This window comes from Pygocentrus nattereri, chromosome 14 (assembly GCF_015220715.1).
Source record: "Pygocentrus nattereri isolate fPygNat1 chromosome 14, fPygNat1.pri, whole genome shotgun sequence".
Classification (NCBI taxonomy): domain Eukaryota; kingdom Metazoa; phylum Chordata; class Actinopteri; order Characiformes; family Serrasalmidae; genus Pygocentrus; species Pygocentrus nattereri.
The window spans coordinates 8,619,549-8,639,540 of NC_051224.1; the positions used below are offsets into that span (position 1 = coordinate 8,619,549).

Below are 19,992 nucleotides of genomic sequence, written 5' to 3' on the forward strand. Positions count from 1 at the left end.
ATCCCAGCAATACCACAGTGGTCTATAATCCGGAAACCCAAGAGGAGAATATGCCAGATGGGACTGTGTGATAGAAGGAGCGCCAGCTAGTGGGAAAACTGAGTAAAAAAAAAAACCATTCTCCTCCAAGCACAATCAAACTGTACAATTACGTTGTGTTAGCGGCAGTTCGAAAAAGATGTGGTGCCACATCACAGGACTCGGAGGAAGCCGATGTTTGCCTTCGTCCTCCTTGCACTGCTGTTATCGTGTTACGGGGGAGCTCAAACTAGGGGGTAGAATTGGATATGACTGAATTAAGGAGAAAACTGAAAAACAACAAAAAATGTTGCCTATTAGTCATTTATAATTGGAATCTGGGCATCTCTTCTGTTCAAAATTACATTATTTCGCAGACGCTCTTATCCAGAGCGACTTATAATTTGATCGTTTTACACAGGTAGGTGAAGGTAGTGTTAGGAGTCCTGCCCAAGGACTCTTAATGGTATAGTGTAGGGTGCTTGTCCAGGTGGGGATTGAACCCCAGTCTACAGGGTAGAAGGCAGAGGTGTTGCCCATAACACTATACCAACCACTTCAGTTCAGTTTTTCTGAGGTTTGAAAAGTTAGAACAGACAAAAAAGAATGAGCAGTGCCACATTTAAGAAATCAGAAACGAATATTATGACTTTTATTCAATGTTTTCAATTAACAAGGACTAATTATGCTCTCCTTAATGAAACCTGCAATTAATCAGCGTTTTTTAAATATGAAGATACCCACAATATGCTCACTTTATTGTAAATGTGGCATATTTTATTACAATCACGATAAGTATTGTCATTGCCCATCCCTAATATGCAGCTGAGCTTGGTCAGACTATGAACTAACATACATTTCAGAAAAAAAATGATTTTTTGGCAGAATTTGTAGTCCTGACAAGCATCAAATGAGTTCTTCTGCATTTATTTTTCTGTGTACATTGCCTGCTCTAATTTGTATTGCATTCAAAGTGGGAAAAACGGGAAAAAAAAGCTCCTACAGATGTACAATTTGGGAAAAAAGTGTGCTGAATTTTGAGTCCTTTAAAAGCTGGATGTCCTCCATGACATCGCTACAAACCTCAGAAGATGACTTCCTCTGAGTTATGCGCTGTTAACACACATTACTACATGGTGTTTGCCTTTTTACTGCTCTAGCAGGACCTTCAGATTCTGGCCTCACGGGCTTTGTTTTGCTGGGAAGGTTTGAAAGTTATGCAGTACAATCCAACACAATGCCAGACAAAGCATTTTTCACTGAAAAAGGTTCATATATTTATGCATATATATGCGCTCACAACAATTATGCTCCCATGCAGAACAGCTTGACAAATAACGTCTTGGTTTACTAAACCGCGACCAATCAAATAAACATCTACAATTAATCAATTAAAACTGCTGCCTAGAGAGAGCCAGATGAGCTCATTTGCATACTTGCGTTTTGTGATCTCTTCTTATCTGAGCTCCCAGCAGAACTTACTCAGTGACTCCATGCTCTCTGAGGAGAGGAAAAGCCATTTAATGTTGATTACCAGAGGACTACAAACTGCCGCCTGCAAAGGCTATCTCTAAAATGAAGGGATTGCGCGTGTGCACGTAGATGAGCTCCATGAAGAGTGCAAATTGTTGATAATACTTCTAAAGAACACACAAGATAAGCAAAGCACGTTCCGGTCGTTTGTTATTATTTTTCTGCCACCTTTTTTTCACTGCGTATAAAAAATTGAAAGGGCAGGAAAGAATAAAAGCAATTTTTCCATACATTAGAGACATTATGGCTTATGTCTATGAGTTAAAACGATTTATGCCCATTTCTAGACTAATATCAATAAATGCCCTGTCATTCCGCAACCATTTGAATTAATACACTGTCAAAGGGAGAGCAATATTAGATAATGGTTATGAACATAAATGTCAGACGAGCCATGGAGGAGGAAACTGGTGATGTATTGTTTGAGCTCCAAAATGCTCCACATGGCTGATTGATACAGCTGTAGTTTGGGGAGATGCAAATGAGCTGCCGCAGCTTGTGTCTTATTTTTGCCAGCATCAGTCATTAAAAATGCCGAGATGTTTCAGGTGTAATTCAAATGCAGCATGAAAAATGTAACGTTTCGTCTTCTTAAATTACGGTGTGAACAAAGAGTAAACACAGCAATCTATAACAGCTCAATAGGGAAGCATTAATGGTGAAGTGACAGAAGTTATCCTAGGTCGAAAGGGGAGAAGAGGGTAGGGTCAAAGCCGCACTCAAGAATTGCTGCAACTGACAAGCGAATAAAAAAGAGAGAGAGTGAGAGAAAAAAAAGGCCCTGCATCTTTATCTCCAGTGGCGCGACCCGCTCTCCCATCAGCCCAGCCTAGTCAATGTGACTGTCACTCCCAATCTCCCAGTCAGAAGAGCTCCATGCCTATTTTTATAAATGTATTCATATTCATTAGTCTTGAGTGTCATTCATAACGGCGCGTCTTAATGCAGCCCCACCGTTTCAGGCTCGTCACGGCAACACTCATCCCACAAATTAATAACACAGGCAATGACTGGAAAGGTAGCGGCTGTCACGCAACAATAGCTTTTGATTTCCGAGCCACATGCTCCCGGTCCTCACAAAAGGACGCCATGAACGGTGTAACACTACACAGAAAAGTCCGTTTTAGTGCCTCTGAAACGAGAAATCGTTAATTTAAGTGAGCATTAATTAGCCCCTTTTTATCTCTTTGACCCACCATGTTATTCTGCCTCATAACATTTCTTAATTGCAGAGAACAGTGAGGGTGTGAACGCTAGCTGCTAACGAGTGCAATTAGCCGGTAGGCTCACCCTCGCCGACAAACAAGGGCCACAATTGGAGTCGCTGTGTCACGCGGGCAAAAAGAACCAATCGCAGGCGCTCATTTGTCTTCCTTCATGTTGCAATTATCTTTCAGAGGCAAGGGTGGTGACCAGGAGCGGCACGAGGTTTGAGGCAACGCAAAATCAAAGGCAGGAAATTCAGGCCATCCCCACAGTTATTCGCCGACAAAACTGGAGTTCAAGCCGCTCGGCGAAATCATGATAAACTTTTTAACTGCTACATCAGAGCATTTGCATCTTAACAAGGATGCCCGCCGCCGCCGTCCTCTAAATTCATTACTAATGAATACAATTGCATTTGGGACACACACATCAAATAAAAGGAGTTTAGAACAGAGAGCTAGAACTGTCTGCACTCCTCCATTAAGAGGGAAGTCTTTTAATGAAGTGTTTTATGATGCCCACCCTGGGACTGCATGGGCATCCTTTGTTCCTCCTCAGTCCCCCATTCTCTCCAAGCCACGCGCTCAGGACTCCATTAATAAAACAGGCTTTCAGAGCAAAGGAAGGCACACAGCCTGCGCAACCTCTCCATGATTAAAGTTTTTAAAAACCACCGCCCTCATGTTTGCATACAGAACATAGCTGGCTGTATGGCTGCATTTGTGCATTTTTCAGCGTTCCCCTTCCCCACACCCCCACCGCCTCCCGGGCTTACACTGCAGTGAGTGCGCTGATGGGTGCGTTGCCGTGAAAGCCACTGGATGAGGGGCCTTAATGAGGCTGCTGGATCAATAGGCAGGTCAGGGGGAGCCGTCAGCTCACCTCGTAGCCTGCCCACATGCTGATAGCTCACTCTTCACTAATGAAATGCTAACAGGCCATGCCATCCATTACCACTGGTATCATATGTCAATGCATCCATGTTTACATGTTTACACTGAGTGTATCTTCTATGGACGTAGCAATACATTGATTCTATTTCATCATTTTTAAAGGCTATAATGCAGATATGTAAATCCAATGCAGATGCATGCACCATACATAAGCAATATATTCATTGTTATAACAAAACCTTGTATCACAGAAATAGTAACTTTTTTAACCCTAATGTACAGGAAGGTACAAAACCATCCATTTATTTAATTTCCAGACAAAAAAGCCATTAAGCAGTAATTTTTCATGTTCATATATATCTTACTGAACAGAACACATCAAGGCCTCAACAACTAAATATACTATATGTTTTGTATTTCATGTGTCCATTTTCATTCATGTGGCTTTCGTTACAATTTCCACTCATTTCGGGAGACTTGCTTACATTGTTTTTAATCTGCAGGGATCTTTCTCCACACCTCCAAAGTTCAGTCTTCACACACATTTTCTTAAGCCGCTTATCTCAGCAGTCATCAGACGGAAGGCAGGAAACACCCTGAACGGGTCACCAATCCATCGCAGGGCAGATACACAGACATATACATTCACACACACACGCACACACACACACACACACACACACACACACACACACACACACACACACACACACACACATACACACACCTAGGGGAAATTTAGCATCTCCAATTGGCCTGGCTGCATTTCTTTGGACTGTTCTCCCTGAGCCATCCAACAGGCCTTGGTCGTCCGGCCGGGAATCAGACCACTCAGACCACCTCTTGCTGTGAAGTGAGAGTACTACCCACCACGCCACCATGCTGCCGCTGCCCTTTTCATGATCCAAATAATTATAATTACAACTCTATGCTCATCAGTCCATAAAATCTTACTCTACATCTCAGACATCCAGTTTTGATGTTTGTTTGTTTTTTCTTTTTTTTTTTCTTTTCTCAGCAACAGCTCCTTGGCAGCTACACATTCTTTCAGACCCATAGTGGTGAGTCAAAGTGGGAAGATGGTTTTTTCAGATTTGAAGAGTGCAGCTTGATTTTCTTCTCTCTCTGCTTTAAGCCCTGTTTATCTAATGAGGACACTTTTGGTGGTCTACCAAGTCAGGGACTGCACACTGATCTTACTACTTATATATGCTGCAGCATGTGCACTATGGGAGGATGCAGATAAGCCTGTATTGTGTTGTCGCCTTAAGCACTTTCATGACTCCTACATTAGAAGCGGTGTGGGTTTGTGCGTAATGTGTCCTGTAGGTCTATCAGACTTGCTCTTGCTGCTGCAGTAGCCTAAAGAAACAGGAAAGTGGAGGCTGCAAGAGCGTCCCAGCCCTCAGCCCTGTCGACGAGCAGATCCGCACAGCTCTGGGCTGACACCAAGTCTCACTCACATCACAAGGCGCTGTGCTGATTCAGGCTGACGCGAGCGTCCTCTCCCTTCAGCCACCATGTCTTTGTTATGGCTGCAGAACTCGTCTTATTTTTTTTTTGGTCTTCTGCTTCTTCTCCCCCTCCCTTCATACATCAGTGACCTTTCGTATGGCCCGGCTGTCTTTGTCAAAGTGCATCAGACCGAGAGTTTGTCCTACTAGATCATCCACAAGCAAACAATAAAACTGTATTGAGGAGGTCCGACCTTACCAGAGGGTAAGGAGCATATAAGATGGGCCTTTGGGCCAAACGTTGGTGAGATGGTGTGGGTGATTATGAGGAGAATGGAAGAAGTCGGCCCATTGCATTTCTTTGACAGACTAGATTCACTGGTGGAAGAGCTTCTCAGTATATGGGTGTAGTTAATGCTGGATGATTTCTCATCTGCACAGGTATACCAGCATAATAATATGTAGGGAATGGGCTTTCTTTTCCATAAAATGACAATGACCCCTGTTGCCATAAGTGCAAACACCATGTAAGGTTACCTTTACATAGTCAATTTAAAGAAGAAAGCAAACCAAAACAGCTCAATCAAATTAGGCCAGGTTTATCTTATCTTTCAGCACAGTGACCAAGCACTCAGGATAGACAACTTTATTAATGCAAACTCAAATATCATGTGAAGCTGCAATTCCCTGATGCATTTATCAACTGTGCCCTGCTTTAGCCTAGGTTAAGTGCACCTTACAGAAACCATCCAGCCTACATGGAGCGGTTGAATGAGAGCATGATGACTGCTGCTGTTAACTTTGAAGTAAAAGACATGGACAACGACCAAGGACTGTTCACAAGATATTTATTCAAACAAAAAATAGGTTACTATACTACAAAGTCTCTTATAATCAATTACTATTATTATTAATCACTAGAATGATTAATTATACATAACAGCTATTGTGACAGACTCCTACATAAGCTGGAACTTCTGGGTTTGCATTCTCTGCTGCATACCTGCTCATTCTCCTACAGGTTCCACTAATATAGTCAAAAAGACTGTTTATGATTTCATTTATAGTTTTAAATACTACTATAAAAAGTTCTGTTATTTTTTCCGAGATGGTCACAAGTCAGAAAAAAAACATGCCTCTCCAATTTTCACTCTTATTTTTTGACATCATTTGAACACAGCAGCTGTTTTTTACACTGTGTGAAAATTTCACAATGACTGAACCAACTGAAATGCTTCAAAGCACTTTTAATTAAATCTCTTCAGATTAACTTACATTAGTAGTACATAACGATTTTGCCATCTCCTGTAAAGTGTTTTTTTTTTTTTTTGAAGGACAACATGCTATATGAGTCTTGTTTGTATAGTTGGTAATGGGTATGACAGGGATGACCCCACAACTCCAAAACTGGTGGGGCACAATTGAAAATTTGGTTTGACTTTGCAGGTTCATGTAACAGCAGTATGATAAAACATTCCAGCTGACATCAGTACCTTCACACAGTGTGTTAACATAAAACAACATGACCAAATGTATTGGTATGAACATTGAGGTTTTCTTCTCAGGAATTGTCCCACCCTTAAGCTGAAATGGAGATTTTAATTGGTTCTGCCACTGTTTTGACTGTCTGTCTGTTCATGCCTATGGGCCAGTGGTCTGTGCAGTTAGAGAGAGTGATTTTTATTTTTAAGCAGCGTGAACTTGGTAAAAAAAGTGGTGTCTCAAATGCCTACTCGCCCCCGTTGCTCCAGCAGCCGTAGAGATTAGGATCCCTTAAAGCTTTTCTACATATGGTGGTTTGGATGCTGGAGAGAAGGTACTGAAACTGGGCTCACTAACATATCCTGTCCACTACTCCACCAGCTCTGCTTACACAAGCATACACACAAACATACTACCCATATACTTTAACCAGCCATTTCTTAGCTAGCACTGGGATATTTACAGTTTCATATATGTGAGTTTCATATATGTGCTGCTATGTACCACAGCAATCCCCATATCAAGAGATCCAGTACACCCCCCCCCCCCCCCCCCCCAACCCAACCCCCCCCACGCCTCCGTCTGCCTCTTTCGTCTAATCGGAAATGCCAGCCTTCACACATCTGGTATGACACTAACTCTTAACTCTGGTCTCACATTCCCTCTCTGACCAAAAAACTCCCACTGAAAATATGAATTCATCTAAGCAAAAGCCTGGACAGCAATGTTCGGCCCACTACGCTCCATACTGGCGGGTTACTAGATTTGCAGAGGGAGTCATAGGTGGAGACCATTTATGCTTTACTCAATCCATGCAGATATTAATCCATGTTTGACTGCTAACAACCAGTTCAAAGGAAGCTGAATAAATTCTGCTTGACATGAGCTACGCTTCCAGCGTAATTACATGTGAGTCACTTCCAGGTTTGGCAGATGTCAAAATTTAGCTCACTCTGTTTGTCCACAGTACTTACGTCGGAAATGATGGGGGGCTCCACATCATTATTAGGCCATTCTTCTTGCTGTATTGTGCAGCCAATGCAATGTCAATGTGAAATCCATAAAGAACATGGCTTATAACACAGTCCATTAAACTGCTTACTGATTGTTAGATGCATTCTGCTGGACCAAGAACATTATTATAGACAAAGATCATAAAGATACTGGGACATCGTTTTTTGTGACAAGGAAATTGTTTTTGACTTTAATAGCATGTTCTAGAACAATAAAGGCTCATAGCACTTTAGACTAGGATGCTAAATAGCTGGGTGTACTGAGCCTCTCTTAGTGAATTACTGAGAGAAATTCACTTCCCTGCATTTGCAACCCATTCACATAGAGTCTGAAACAGGTTTGTTTATGAAGAGACCTCTTGAGTTCAATAATTGACAAACTTGACCTCCCAGGCAAAGCGAGCAGTAAAAAGGTCAGTATTTAAAAGTCTCAGAGCTGTTATTCAGTGGAAGTTGGCCTCTCAGGCTAATAAGCTGAGACAGTTATGGCAGTATTTATTAAGCAGCGTTTTCCTCTGCTCTGAGCACTCTCCTTCACTGACCAAAATCAATTCTGATGGTAGGCATGGTGAATGCAGCCTGCCTAATTCTGGAGACGCCAACCAATTCTGGAAGCGTTTCATGTCCCGGCGTTAGAAGCAGCACCTTCAACTCTGGAGCCTGTTAGGCAGTAGTGCGCACCTGTGTGTGCACTCAGACGAGAGCGTTTGTGCTAGTCGAGAATTCCGAGCGCGTGTTTTCACATCTGTTTAAACACATCAAAGCCATAAAGATGGTTTTATTGGATTCTACTTTTGCACTTTGAAATGAAAATAAATAGCCAAACATATCTGCCGAGGATCTCTTTTATCCCTGTCAGGATTCATTGCCTTGAGAGGTGCAAATTGCCAGGCACTACAGTTTGCACACTTAACCTCTTAGTCTTTCACAGCTCCACAAGCGCTTATTAAATCATTCAGGGCACAAGCCCACGCAGTACAGGAATTAACCTTTTTTTTTTTATTTTTAAAAAAGATTCATACCTCACTGTCATAACAATAGAGCTAATTAACTGGTACTAATCTATGAGTTCAATGAAACTGTCAATTTTACAAGGTACTTATGGCAGTGGCCTTGAAAGGGATTGGAAAAAAAATCTGTGTGTGACTAAAGTCTCTCCACCCAACTCCCTCACTGCTACAGCTCTTCAATGGCAGCTGGAGAAGATGAGGACCTAATTCATTTCTGACTCGCAGACATTTTTAGGATGTTTGATTTTGCACGAACAAAATACCAGCATCAACCTTCAAGAGCCATTTCCCTAAATGCCAAAATGTGAAGGCACAAGGCGTACAGCATCTTCGATTAAAAGTTGAATGTGCAGGATGGCACAGTAGTGAGTCATTTACATATTTCCAGCATGACTTGAGCAGGCAGAGACGTTCACAGGTGGGGACGCAGAGATACGCGCAAGGGAATGTGGCCCGCCCCAGTGCCACACTCAGTTTTGTTCTGCAAGTCTGTTTTGCACAATGAGGAATTGTAACCGAGCAGCAAGAGGCCGCTTTTCATCAAGAGGGGATACTAGCTACATCTGTACGAGCTACGTCGCTGGCATGTAAAGTGGTCCAAGGCGAGGAAGAAAGAAAGGGGGAAGAAAGGAAGGACAGAAAAAAGAAGAACAACGGCGACATCAAATCGCCCTGCGCTCGCTCTCCCTTCGTGGGTCGAGGCAGGCTGGTAGGGAGGGTCCTGCATTTGTCCTAATCGATAGCGAGCGCCAAGCATTTAGATGCAGCCAGAAGCTCCCAGCCAGGCCAAAGCCTCGGCCGCCTGCCAAGGCTATGGGTGGGGTGGGGAGGGGGTGGGTGGCAAGTTTGTGATGTTGGGGGTGCGCAGAGATGTATCCATCTGCATACTCAGAGAGTCAGCAACAGTTCTAGACCTACAGTTTCGCAGCATGATGTGGCTTTAGACTTAGGAGCCACTGATGTAATCTGTAAATCTGTACAATGTGTAAAAGGTACAAATAATTGAGATTAATTGCAGTATTTTGTGTAGTACATTAATTAATCGCAACTGCCTTATTTGCTCTAATTAGATGCTAAAAATAGATTTTTCTCATTTAAAAAGCAATGCATTCTGTTATAGCTGTATGAGTGAACAAAATGGGTTTTATCAGAATGCATAACAATAGCACTATTATTGATGTGTGAATGCAGGGTTTACATGAACCTGAACATGAGAATGTGATTTTCCAATTTTCATCGCTGATATCCAGTGAGAGTAATAGTGGTTGTATGCTCCAACCAACAACTGTATATAAAATATCGCTGTTGTCGAATGAAAACCCTGTTTCTCTAAAATGGTAACTTTACAGGAAAAGGAGCAAACCTACTATACTTTTAATGTAAGTCAGTGGAACCAGACTTTTTTCCAAGTCATTCTGGGCCGTTTCTTTTAGTCCATTCTTCATGAAATATACATACAATGTGTAGGGCAACAGGTATTTTCAAATTATGTCAAAAAAAAGATTGCAGCAATATATATCATACTAAAAGTCAGTGCTTCCAGCTCCTCAAAGATTGTAGCTTCTCATTTTTATTATGCCATGTTACAACTCTTTAATTACTCTTCTGTTTGTTGATACACTCTCCCACCAGCTTTGTTCAGCATGGTCTTCACTAACATTATGGACACTACTGATCTTGCCAGCATCATCACTGTGTTTTCCTTGTAAATAATACTTTTGAATCAATCTACTTTTGTGATAAACAAATTCACAGGATGACAGAAGCTGGGAATAGTTTTGATTTTATCAAGAGAGCAATCAATGAAACGTGCCTTTTAAAAAGCTGTATTTGAAGGAGTGGGCTAAAGCCATGGATTATATCATGGTACCATATAACGGGTGAGCAGCTGGGTATCAGAGTGGAACCATGGATTGTTTGAAGGGTCAAACTAGGAATAGTGTTATAAAAAGCCAAGCATTAATCATTTATTAACATGTTAATAATCAGTTATTACCATGTCAAACTTGACACTTTAGCTAACATGTGAACGTTGTGACAGGTAATATACTGACAGCATGACAATCCTTAAGGGCATATGGTCATCTTGTAGGGAAAAAATGAAACAAATTATGACGATGAATCTGGTTAGGTGAGGTTAAGTTATAAGCATGTAATGCTTAAGTTAACTACCTTGGCTTCTAGCTAGACAAACAAACAGGCTGTTCAAGTAAGCGCAACCTTAGCCTAGTGGTTCGCACATATGTGCACAACATCTGGTGAAAGTCATATTTTTTTTGTAATAAAGTTAGATTTTTATCATATAGAACAAATGTTCAAAATGTCTAAAACTAATTGACTGTGGCCATCAAAGAAAACAACAACAAATGATGAAAAAAAAACAGATGATCAGGTCATGCCCACCAGTTTCAGAGGATTTTGGGGCCTAAGCAACACCCTACTGGTGAGTCCCTGTCCAACTCAATCATTATTTTGTATGCAAGAATGAAATATAATTAGATTTAGGGCAATGTACCTCACAATAAGCACCAGGGTTGTATCTTGCTATAAGTCAGGGGCAAACAAGGGGTTCCACAAGTATGGCCCAAAAATGAAAATTTATTCTAACATTAACTAGGGGGTACATCCCTAAAACCACAGCATGCCCTGAAGCCACAGTTTTAGAACTGCTGTTGGCTCTGCAGATGGAAGATGTTGGGGGATACAGAGAGCACACAGTGGAACAATCAAAGCCCCCTCAGCCATAGACAGAATGCACGTGCAACAGCTCCCCTGTCATGTCCCCCTCCCCCCAAATCTTCAGAGTGAAGGCAGCTTCTCCATAGCACTCCCTCTCCCTCGAGTTCCGGAACCATGGGTTTGGAGCCAATCAACTGCATACAGGGCCCTCTCAGCTTCTACAATGGTAAGTGTGCTTTGAGGGAGCACGTTCATTTATTTCCCTTGAAAGAAGAAGCTAATAATAAAAGCAATTCTTTGGCATGTAGTGCTTGTAGATGACCAGGTCCGGCTCGTAGCTAGGAAAGAAAGGCACCCCACTCTCCGGTGCAGAACCACTCTGCATTCTCATTCTATTGCTGCAAAGAGTGGCGGCGTGTTTTACAATGAGACGCAGGCCGCGTGGCGGGTAAAATGATCCATACCTTCTGATTGGCTGCATCTGAATTGAGTCTGCCTCCCGTTACATTTGGAAGAACAGAATTGCAGCAGTTGAACCCATTCTTTTGTACACGAAAATGGGTTCAGTGCCCTAGTGTTCTTTTTTTTCTTGCAAAAAAAGAATTGGGGGGGGGGGGGGGGGGGTTTGGGGTGGCATGCATCACACAAGCTCTTTCTCCCTCCCTCTTTTTCAGTCTTTCCATCAATGCCTCTATCAGTATGTTTTTTTTCACCATTGCCTTTTTTGCTGTTTTATTCGCAACACAAGAATACGCTTCAAATTTCCCAGGAGGGGGAGGCTGAATAAGAGAAGCGCCATGGCGGCTTTTGTTTCTTGCTGCAGTTTCCTTGAGCTGATGCGCTCTGTTCTTTAAATGTTTACACTGAAGAGCCCAGGGGCTGGAAATGAGACTATATGTACTGAGCATATGACACACTGTCACAGTTTCACCATTTTCCCCCGTCCCCAGTGCAACTGAGCTGTGATCGTTCGAAAAGAATTAGTTAATTTCACATCAATCCAGCATGAGTCAGTGGCCAAGGTCTGTTAGAAAACACAGTACATGAGGGCCTTTTGTCCAAAAAGCATATGAGGACACACCTGAGTCTTTTTCTCTTTACTGTTTCCCTTCATGGCCACCTCCTCCACCAAGCTTCCCGGCTTTAATCCATTTACATTTTGGCTCTGACGCACAAACCATAGCCCCCTTGGTTCTTTGGTAAATTGGCACGACTTTCCTGCAAGCAAGTTCACATGAAGCACATTTATTAAGCGTATTACACCCCAAAGGGTTCTCTCCTTCCCCTGTCAGTAAACAACCAAAAAGGAGAAGGGAAAACTCACTCGAGCCGATTCCCTTTGATTTAAATGAGCCCTGAAATAATGGGTTTTCTCTAAAGGCAAGAATTTCATTATTGACACCTCCCTCATCAAGCATTTAATCTAAGGGGCATGCTCTCTCTCTCCATCCGTCTTCCTTCCTTCTCCTTTTCCTCCTGTGTGCCTTTACCGCTCTCCTCTTCTCCACTGCCTTATCACGTTCAATCAAATGAGTAGTTTTAAAACTCCTGTATCTTGCATGGTCTGAATCACATCAAGCAGTAAAGGAATTTCATGATATCTGCTTCCGACATGGGAATTTTATGAACTAAATTTCTAACGCGCTGAACCAACATGAACTGAGTTGTGAAAGAATCGACTAAGCCTGGCTGGCAAATGGACAAAAATCGAGCCGGCAGTTCATCATAAGCAGCGGAATAACGGAACGGGTTCTTTTCATGGTGCGGCTGCACGGAAGCACAGCGAGTCAGATCTCCTCGGGGGTGACGTTTACATGGCAGCGAGTCACAGCCTTGGCGCTAGACATGGCGCTCTCTGGCCTCGCACAAACACTGACAAGTCATACCCCTGCAGCTCATGGCAATTACCGGGCCAGGGCCTCGTGTGCCAAGGCCCGGAGTCCGAACTAATCTGATTACACTTTCATTCTGAACTACAAACACAGTTTTGCCGCTCAAGCGAGTCGGTTAAAAAGAGCAATGGGAGGGCGACATTCTCTCTTCCTATCAGACCACCGCTACTCCTCTGGCAAATTAATCTAGAGCCAAAACACAAAAGAGGGAGTTTGACATTCCATCCAAGCGGCAGACTGTCCAGAGCAATCCGGGGGTCACTAGGGTGCCCGATTTCCTGGCAGTGTCTCCAATCTCCTGGCCAAACCCCGACGCCCTTGCTGGATGAATAAATAGTGTCAGGCTGCAGCAGCAACCATTGCTGAGCAGGAAGCCAAGTGGCAAGTCAAGGCTGAGTTATACTTTTGTGAAGATGCACAGAAGTATGCAGAGAAGGGGTTTATGATTAATCCCACCTCCTCTGGCTGAGCAGGGAAGTATATCCAGTAGCACTGGGTTCGGGACAAGACCCAAAATGGAATGAAATACAGCATGATAAAAATAACACATCCACTATTTGACTTTTTCGGTCTGTTCTCCCCGTACTACAATGTGAGACTTTTCCAGGGGTTGAAATTGGATAGAGTGCTGAAGTCATATTGTTCATATAAGGAGCTCTGGACCTATGCTGGTGTTCTCTATGGGACAAAAACATTCCAGACATGATATATATTTTGTCATATGTACGTTTTTCGCCTGAATGTGAGTGGATCTTCTGAATTACAAAGTCCTCAAGAAGTCAAAATACAAATATTGCTATATACAGGCTAACAGATGTTATGCAAGCTAGGAGAAGTAGACTTATTTTCATAGCATGTTATTTCAGTGCACAGGAGTACTGACTTGCTTGTTGTATGCGTGTGACATTATTCAATTTTGACGGCTGAAGAACTTCATAATTCAGAGGATCCTTCATAAATCCAGAGGATTTGCTACAATTTTCTTACCCATAAAGTGAGGAAGGAGCAATTTACAAACAATTCAGCATTCATTTTTTCAATAGAGAAAACTAGCTTTGATCCAGAGTTCCGACTAATGCTCATGATATTCGTGACGTCTCACTACAAAATGAGGCACTTCAGAGATCTTCATTTTCTGTATGTCTAATGCACATTTATGACCGAATTAAAAACTCCCTATTAAAAGCCATTTTAGGCTCAATGGTAAATGGCAGGCTTCTCATCTTTTCCATCTATCTTGTGCTTAATGAGTGTGTTGATGAGCAACATTTTCATTTCCCAAGAACATCAGATGGACCCTTAAGAGGAACTCAACAAGCAAAAGCATAGTCCATCTAAAGCAAGAGTGGTTGATAAATCAATTTCATAAGCCGGTTGTTTTCTTCAGCATTACAAAGCTTGATTGAACCAAATAATTGCATCAGCATTGGACGTGATTTCATGTGATGTTAAAAAGAAAGACAGGGCTTGTTCCGGTCCAAAATAAGCAGTGATGCCCATGTATGTTCACAGATGCGCAGATCTAGAAGTGTGTTTCAGCCTTCACAGCTACTGCACAGACGCTAGTCCACAGAAGCAAGAGCCAGGCTGTCACCCGGCTTCACCCAGGCCTTTTACCCAGTGGGCAGGTGGGAGGGGGGCTGCTTAGACAGCCAGCAGCCTTTGCAGGAAACACACGGGTTTTGTCAAAAATTCACGAGACATCTGTTCCCGTTCGGAGACCTAGCCTCCAAGACGTGTAATTAAATAAGTGTCATGCAGCCTGGCGATAAATATGCCGCAAAGAGAGAGAGCAAGTGTGTGCGTGCATAATTACAGCGTGGCAACGAGAGTGCTGAGGCCCTCCCCGCTCATTACAACCCATCTGGGACATCAAAATCAGAAGCTTTCGCTCATTTGGGTGGGGGGCTTTCATGGCAGCACCGGGACAGGGAAACAGCTGGATAGGGGGGATCTAAACTCTGACTGCACTTTTGATCCTTTCTGACTTTTCAGAGCATCAGGCATCACATGGCTGCACTGTGTCCACATGCATGAATGAATGTACGGTGATGTCTTGACATATGTGCTTCTGCGTGTTTGTTTGTGCAGCGTGTTTGTGCGTGCAGCATCTTGACTGTGCTGCACAGCAGACTGTTTTAATCACATAAGGATTTAAGTATTTCGAATGAATTCCTTGTTTTAAGCATGATGGATTATCAAATATAATCACAAGATTTAAAGATTGGAAAATGGCAGGCAGCTGTCAAATGACACAATAAATGTACTGCTAGAAAATTCCCCCTCGGACTGGCAGAACATCAATGCCTCTACCGAGATGAGACAAACGGCTGCATGCTCACGCGCACGCTCGCATGCGCCAGGGCATATTAGACCAAGAAGCTCTGAAGATTTTCTTAGAGATCTTTGCAAACACATGAATCATCTTGCTGATTCCTCTCTCAGGAGGCGAACAGCAATACACTGGAGCATTTTTTTTTCTTCTCTGCTTCCAGAAAGCTGTCTAAGTGAATATAAAATAGGTTGGCACGCATGCAATGCTGTTAGAGCGGCATCCTGTGTGTGGACTCTTGTCAGGTATGCCTGCGTGAATTAAAACGTGGCAAACTGTTAAACACAGCAGGAGAGGCACACTTGTCTCAAGGTAGAAAGGGGGTGGGGTGGGGGGTGGGGTGGAAGAAAGAAAACCACGAACACAAGATACCGCAACTTCCCAAGGGACCTCCACGGCTTTTGCGCGCCCCTAATTTGCGGAACACTCTAGGCTCCGAAGCACTCTGAATGGATGACTGAGCCCGCTCTATCTACCACGGTGCGACGTGGTACGGACGCTCATTAACGAGCAGGCCAAGAAAAAACACTGCAGCCTCATGAGGGGGGAGTGCGATAGGTAGCAAGAGAAAGAGAGAGATTGAGTTTTTGAGGCTCTTGAGCCTAAGTTGGCTGTGATGCCTCCCACAGTGAAGGATCCAGCCAGGCTCCTGACTCTGCTCCTGCTGCACTCCCTCATCTGAATGGAGACACAAGCTGCCCCTGCAGTGCAACATCAACCAGTGGCCTCACATGGAGCCCACTAATGGCTTATCAGTGCAAGGCAGCAGTAAAACTGCTCCTGCCTTCCGCTCGTTGACTTTTTAAAAGTAATTCTTCAATAAAAATTCTCATTTACGGTTTTACTCTCACCCCAAACGTTAAAAAACACCTTTGGCTCTTCTGTTCTTCAGTTTTGAGCTACAGCTATGTGGCTAATATAGCTAATAAGAAATAGATGCTTATATCCTCCAATTAGCAGGCCAAAATCATAACACATTTGCCTCTTAACATCTTGAGATGTTAAGCGATCTCAAATAGATTCACTTGTGTGGTTTCTGATACTGTACTGACACTGATATACTGTCATCTTTAATGGGCCCATATCAAGGAAAACTGAATAGTTGAGCAGAGTTGATGTAATGTAGTATGTAAACACTGTTAGTGTTTCAAAATCTATCATGAAATGCCAATTTCATATGATCCATATATGGAAACTAACCTTCAAAAACAGCCTGTTTTCAAACGTTTTAGTAATGTCACAAAAACCAACATACATCCATCCATCCATCCATTTTCTAAGCCGCTTCTCCGTCAGGGTCGCGGGGGGGAGCTGGAGCCTATCCCAGCAGTCTTCGGGCGGAAGGCAGGATACACCCTGGACAGGTCGCCAGTCCAACGCAGGGCAGAAAACCAACATACATATATCTGCCTATTCACTCTATATAGCAGTTTAGCTGAAGTGTTTCAGTCTTGCCTGCTTTCTGTATGATGCACAATACAAGACAGCCAATCAGAACAGAGCTCCTTTACATCTATCCTATATATTCTTATAGGCAGAGTAACAAAAAACAGCCTATTTATTTCTGAGGGGCAAATAACAGCTGGAAAAAGATCATAGAAAAAGAATGACAATTTTATTTTTTACTTAAAAACAGAAATGTTATAAGTGGACCTCAGAGGTTCTTCAAGGGTTTCGGTAGTAAAGGCAACTGTGATATGTAGAATCACAACCGTCAATGGTTCTTAAACTGTTAAATGGTTGTTCCCCATGAGGGAGAAACACAGAACACTTTACAGAACCTTTAAAAAATGGTTCTAGATAGCAACAAAAAAGGGTTTTTACAACTCAAACAGCCTATATTTGGTACAGTATAGTACTCCTTCTACTAAGGACTTACTATTATCTATGTTTATAGGTAACAGTATGTCATACAACACATTAAGTGTAACTGGGACTTGGTTTGGTTTAATGGTCATTTATGGTATATAGGCTTTGATTGCATATTAATCAAATTGGCCTCATGGCTCCAGTGCAAAACTAAAGAAAAATGTCTTTCTAATTGACTATATTCTGAGTAAGGGAAAAACATCTTTTGTAGAACCACAGCTTTACCCAGTAGCTACTTTCTCTTGAAGCCACTCAAGGACTCTGAAAGCAAACTAAAGGGTGAAAATGCAAATCAATAAGGGAAACGTGAACCATGTGAGGTGGCGCTACAGGCCTGTCCAGCCAGTGCTTGTCTTCACTCTGAAGCGAGATGCTAATAAGTGGTCGCACCATTGCGCTGTGCATAATAAGAGATGCCTGAGTGCTTCTTGGATAAGGTTGGGGGCACTTTCGGTGCTAGTGTGGCCTGTTCAAAGCCAAACAAGCTGGAGGATTATGCTGCTTTTAGCACCTCACCGCTCAGGGCATCGTGGTTATCAAACTCACAACACCAGAGCCAAGCCACTTCACGGTAAATGAATCACTGTGGCCAGTACATTGAGGCCCGTCGGTCGAACGGGACGGTTCGCTGGACTGTATATCAACCATCTGCCTCCGGACAGCCGGGTGATTTTTTTACAGCAACTAATGGATGGGAAAAGCACCCGGTGGATAACGCGCTACATGTTGGCAAAAGGGCAAATGTCCTCCGGACTGAACTGTAAAGAAAGCGCTTTGGCACGCTGAAAAAATGACCACGGCTGCAATTTCTGACCAAAAAAAAAAAAAAAACTAAACTAAATAAGAAGGCAGCAGATTAACCCATCAAAGTCGACCAGTGGCTCTCTCTCTCTCTCTCTCTCTCTCTCTCTCTCTCTCTCTCTCTCTCTTGGAAATGAATGAAAGCAACAAGGCATAAAGAGACAAGTGATGAGACAGAACTTCACATTTGTTTTCAGTACTTCCAACACATTTGGGCATTTCATATCAGTCCACACAGCCAGCAACCAGCTCCCCGAGAACGTAGCACACATGATTCAGACAGCTTGAGGACCCATCTATTTATTCATTTATTTATTTATTTGACTCCCATTGCTTTACTCTCGCCAAGGAATTAGCAAAGATCTACTTCGTCAGAAAGCAAGTGAGGGCGCTTCAGGCAGCCACATCTCTTTGAACTTGACCCACTGCGTAGGAGTGCAGCAGCAACTACGACTGCAAGGCGACGACGGCGATCATCATGATGATGATGATGATGATGATGATGATACATCGCAGTTTTCCTGGGATGTTACTCTACAGCCAGACTTTCCACTCCGAGTCGCTGCTAAAACAGTCTAAAATTACAACACGTCACATTCGACAAAGACACATGGTGCGGTGTGCGTGCGGGTGACTCGGAGCGAGCGCGAGCCCCCAGCCAGGCACTCGTACACTCGCCTCCAGCTCTCGGCAAGCTTACCTTGAGCGCGCGCGCCGCATATAACGGCGAGCAGCGGCATCCATAAGGCTCCCCACGTCCGCGTGAACGTACGCCTGGGCATGGTCCGCGGCGGCTGGCAATGGACGCCGGAGAGCAGTGACCGGTTTCCCGGGGTTCCGAAACAGAGGCGCGTCGCGCTCTCAGAGGTCCGTTACACCCCGAGGAGGGAGCGCGTCCGAACTGAGCCAAGTTTACTGACCCAAACTAAGTCAAAGTGCGCGTGAGCGGGACGCCCATGGCACGGCGTTTCCTCAGCTATCTCGATTATGTCTCTTTTCTGGAGCGCGCGCGTCGTCGGCGAAAGTTGAGCCGTTTGGCGGGGTGCGCTGCGCGCGCTGCACTTTCCTGAAGTCAATTAAAGCGGGCTGCTGCCGGAGCTACGCCTCCCGCGGCGGCGCGCATGCGAGGTAGTACCCGGACGCGAGCCCATCGCCCTGATGGAGATCCTTAAGAGCCGAAATGACAGTGAAACTGAGAGAAAGTCAGGGCGGATAAACGCTGCCTCCGGCTCCTGCAACGGATTCCCCCCACTATTTACCACACACCGGGCAGAGCGCGCGCTGCACAGCGGCGCTGTAGGAGGTCGCCCCCGTGCGGCGCGCGGAAGAAGCGCGCGACGCTCATCTTGAACAGTCGTGACAATTTTCAACTCTTTTGTGTTTGAATTCAACAAATGTTCGCTTTCCCGTCTAGCGGACCTGTTTAAGGGCGATCAGAAGATTTAGGCAAAGGCAAATCGGCCGACTTGAACTGAGTCGCATTGGACTCCGCTTTGGGGGGGGCTCGACTGGCTTCTAAACCGTCTCGTGCTACACCCCCTAAAAGAGAGAGAGGCACGACATTAAAACGCGGCTAGGCAGATTTGCCGTTAGAGGGGCGGAGAGATTTGGATTCTTCTCGTGGCGGTATAAGCCGGCTGCCTGTCTGAGACCGCAGGCTTTGATCCTGAGGGCGCAAATGTGGTTTTGAATTCCGAGCAGATCCAGAGACTGGCGCTCATTACCAGGGCACAAGCATGACTCACATACCTGCAACCTCGGAGCAGGTCACATTCAGAACACGAGAGAGCGAGAGAGAGAGAGAGAGAGA

General features: G+C 43.9%; 1 protein-coding gene across 2 annotated transcripts in view; it reads right to left on the reverse strand.

Moving 5' to 3' along the window:
* sdk2a (sidekick cell adhesion molecule 2a) overlaps positions 1-19,392 on the reverse strand; it is a 152,123-nt gene extending 132,731 nt beyond the window's left edge. For both annotated transcript variants that reach the window (XM_017705948.2, XM_037544749.1), the window contains exon 1: positions 18,883-19,392. In XM_017705948.2, coding sequence (XP_017561437.2) covers positions 18,883-18,964 — 82 coding nt within the window. In that variant the 5' untranslated portion in view covers positions 18,965-19,392. The remainder of the gene's footprint in view (positions 1-18,882) is intronic.
* Between the last annotated feature and the right edge of the window lie 600 nt (positions 19,393-19,992).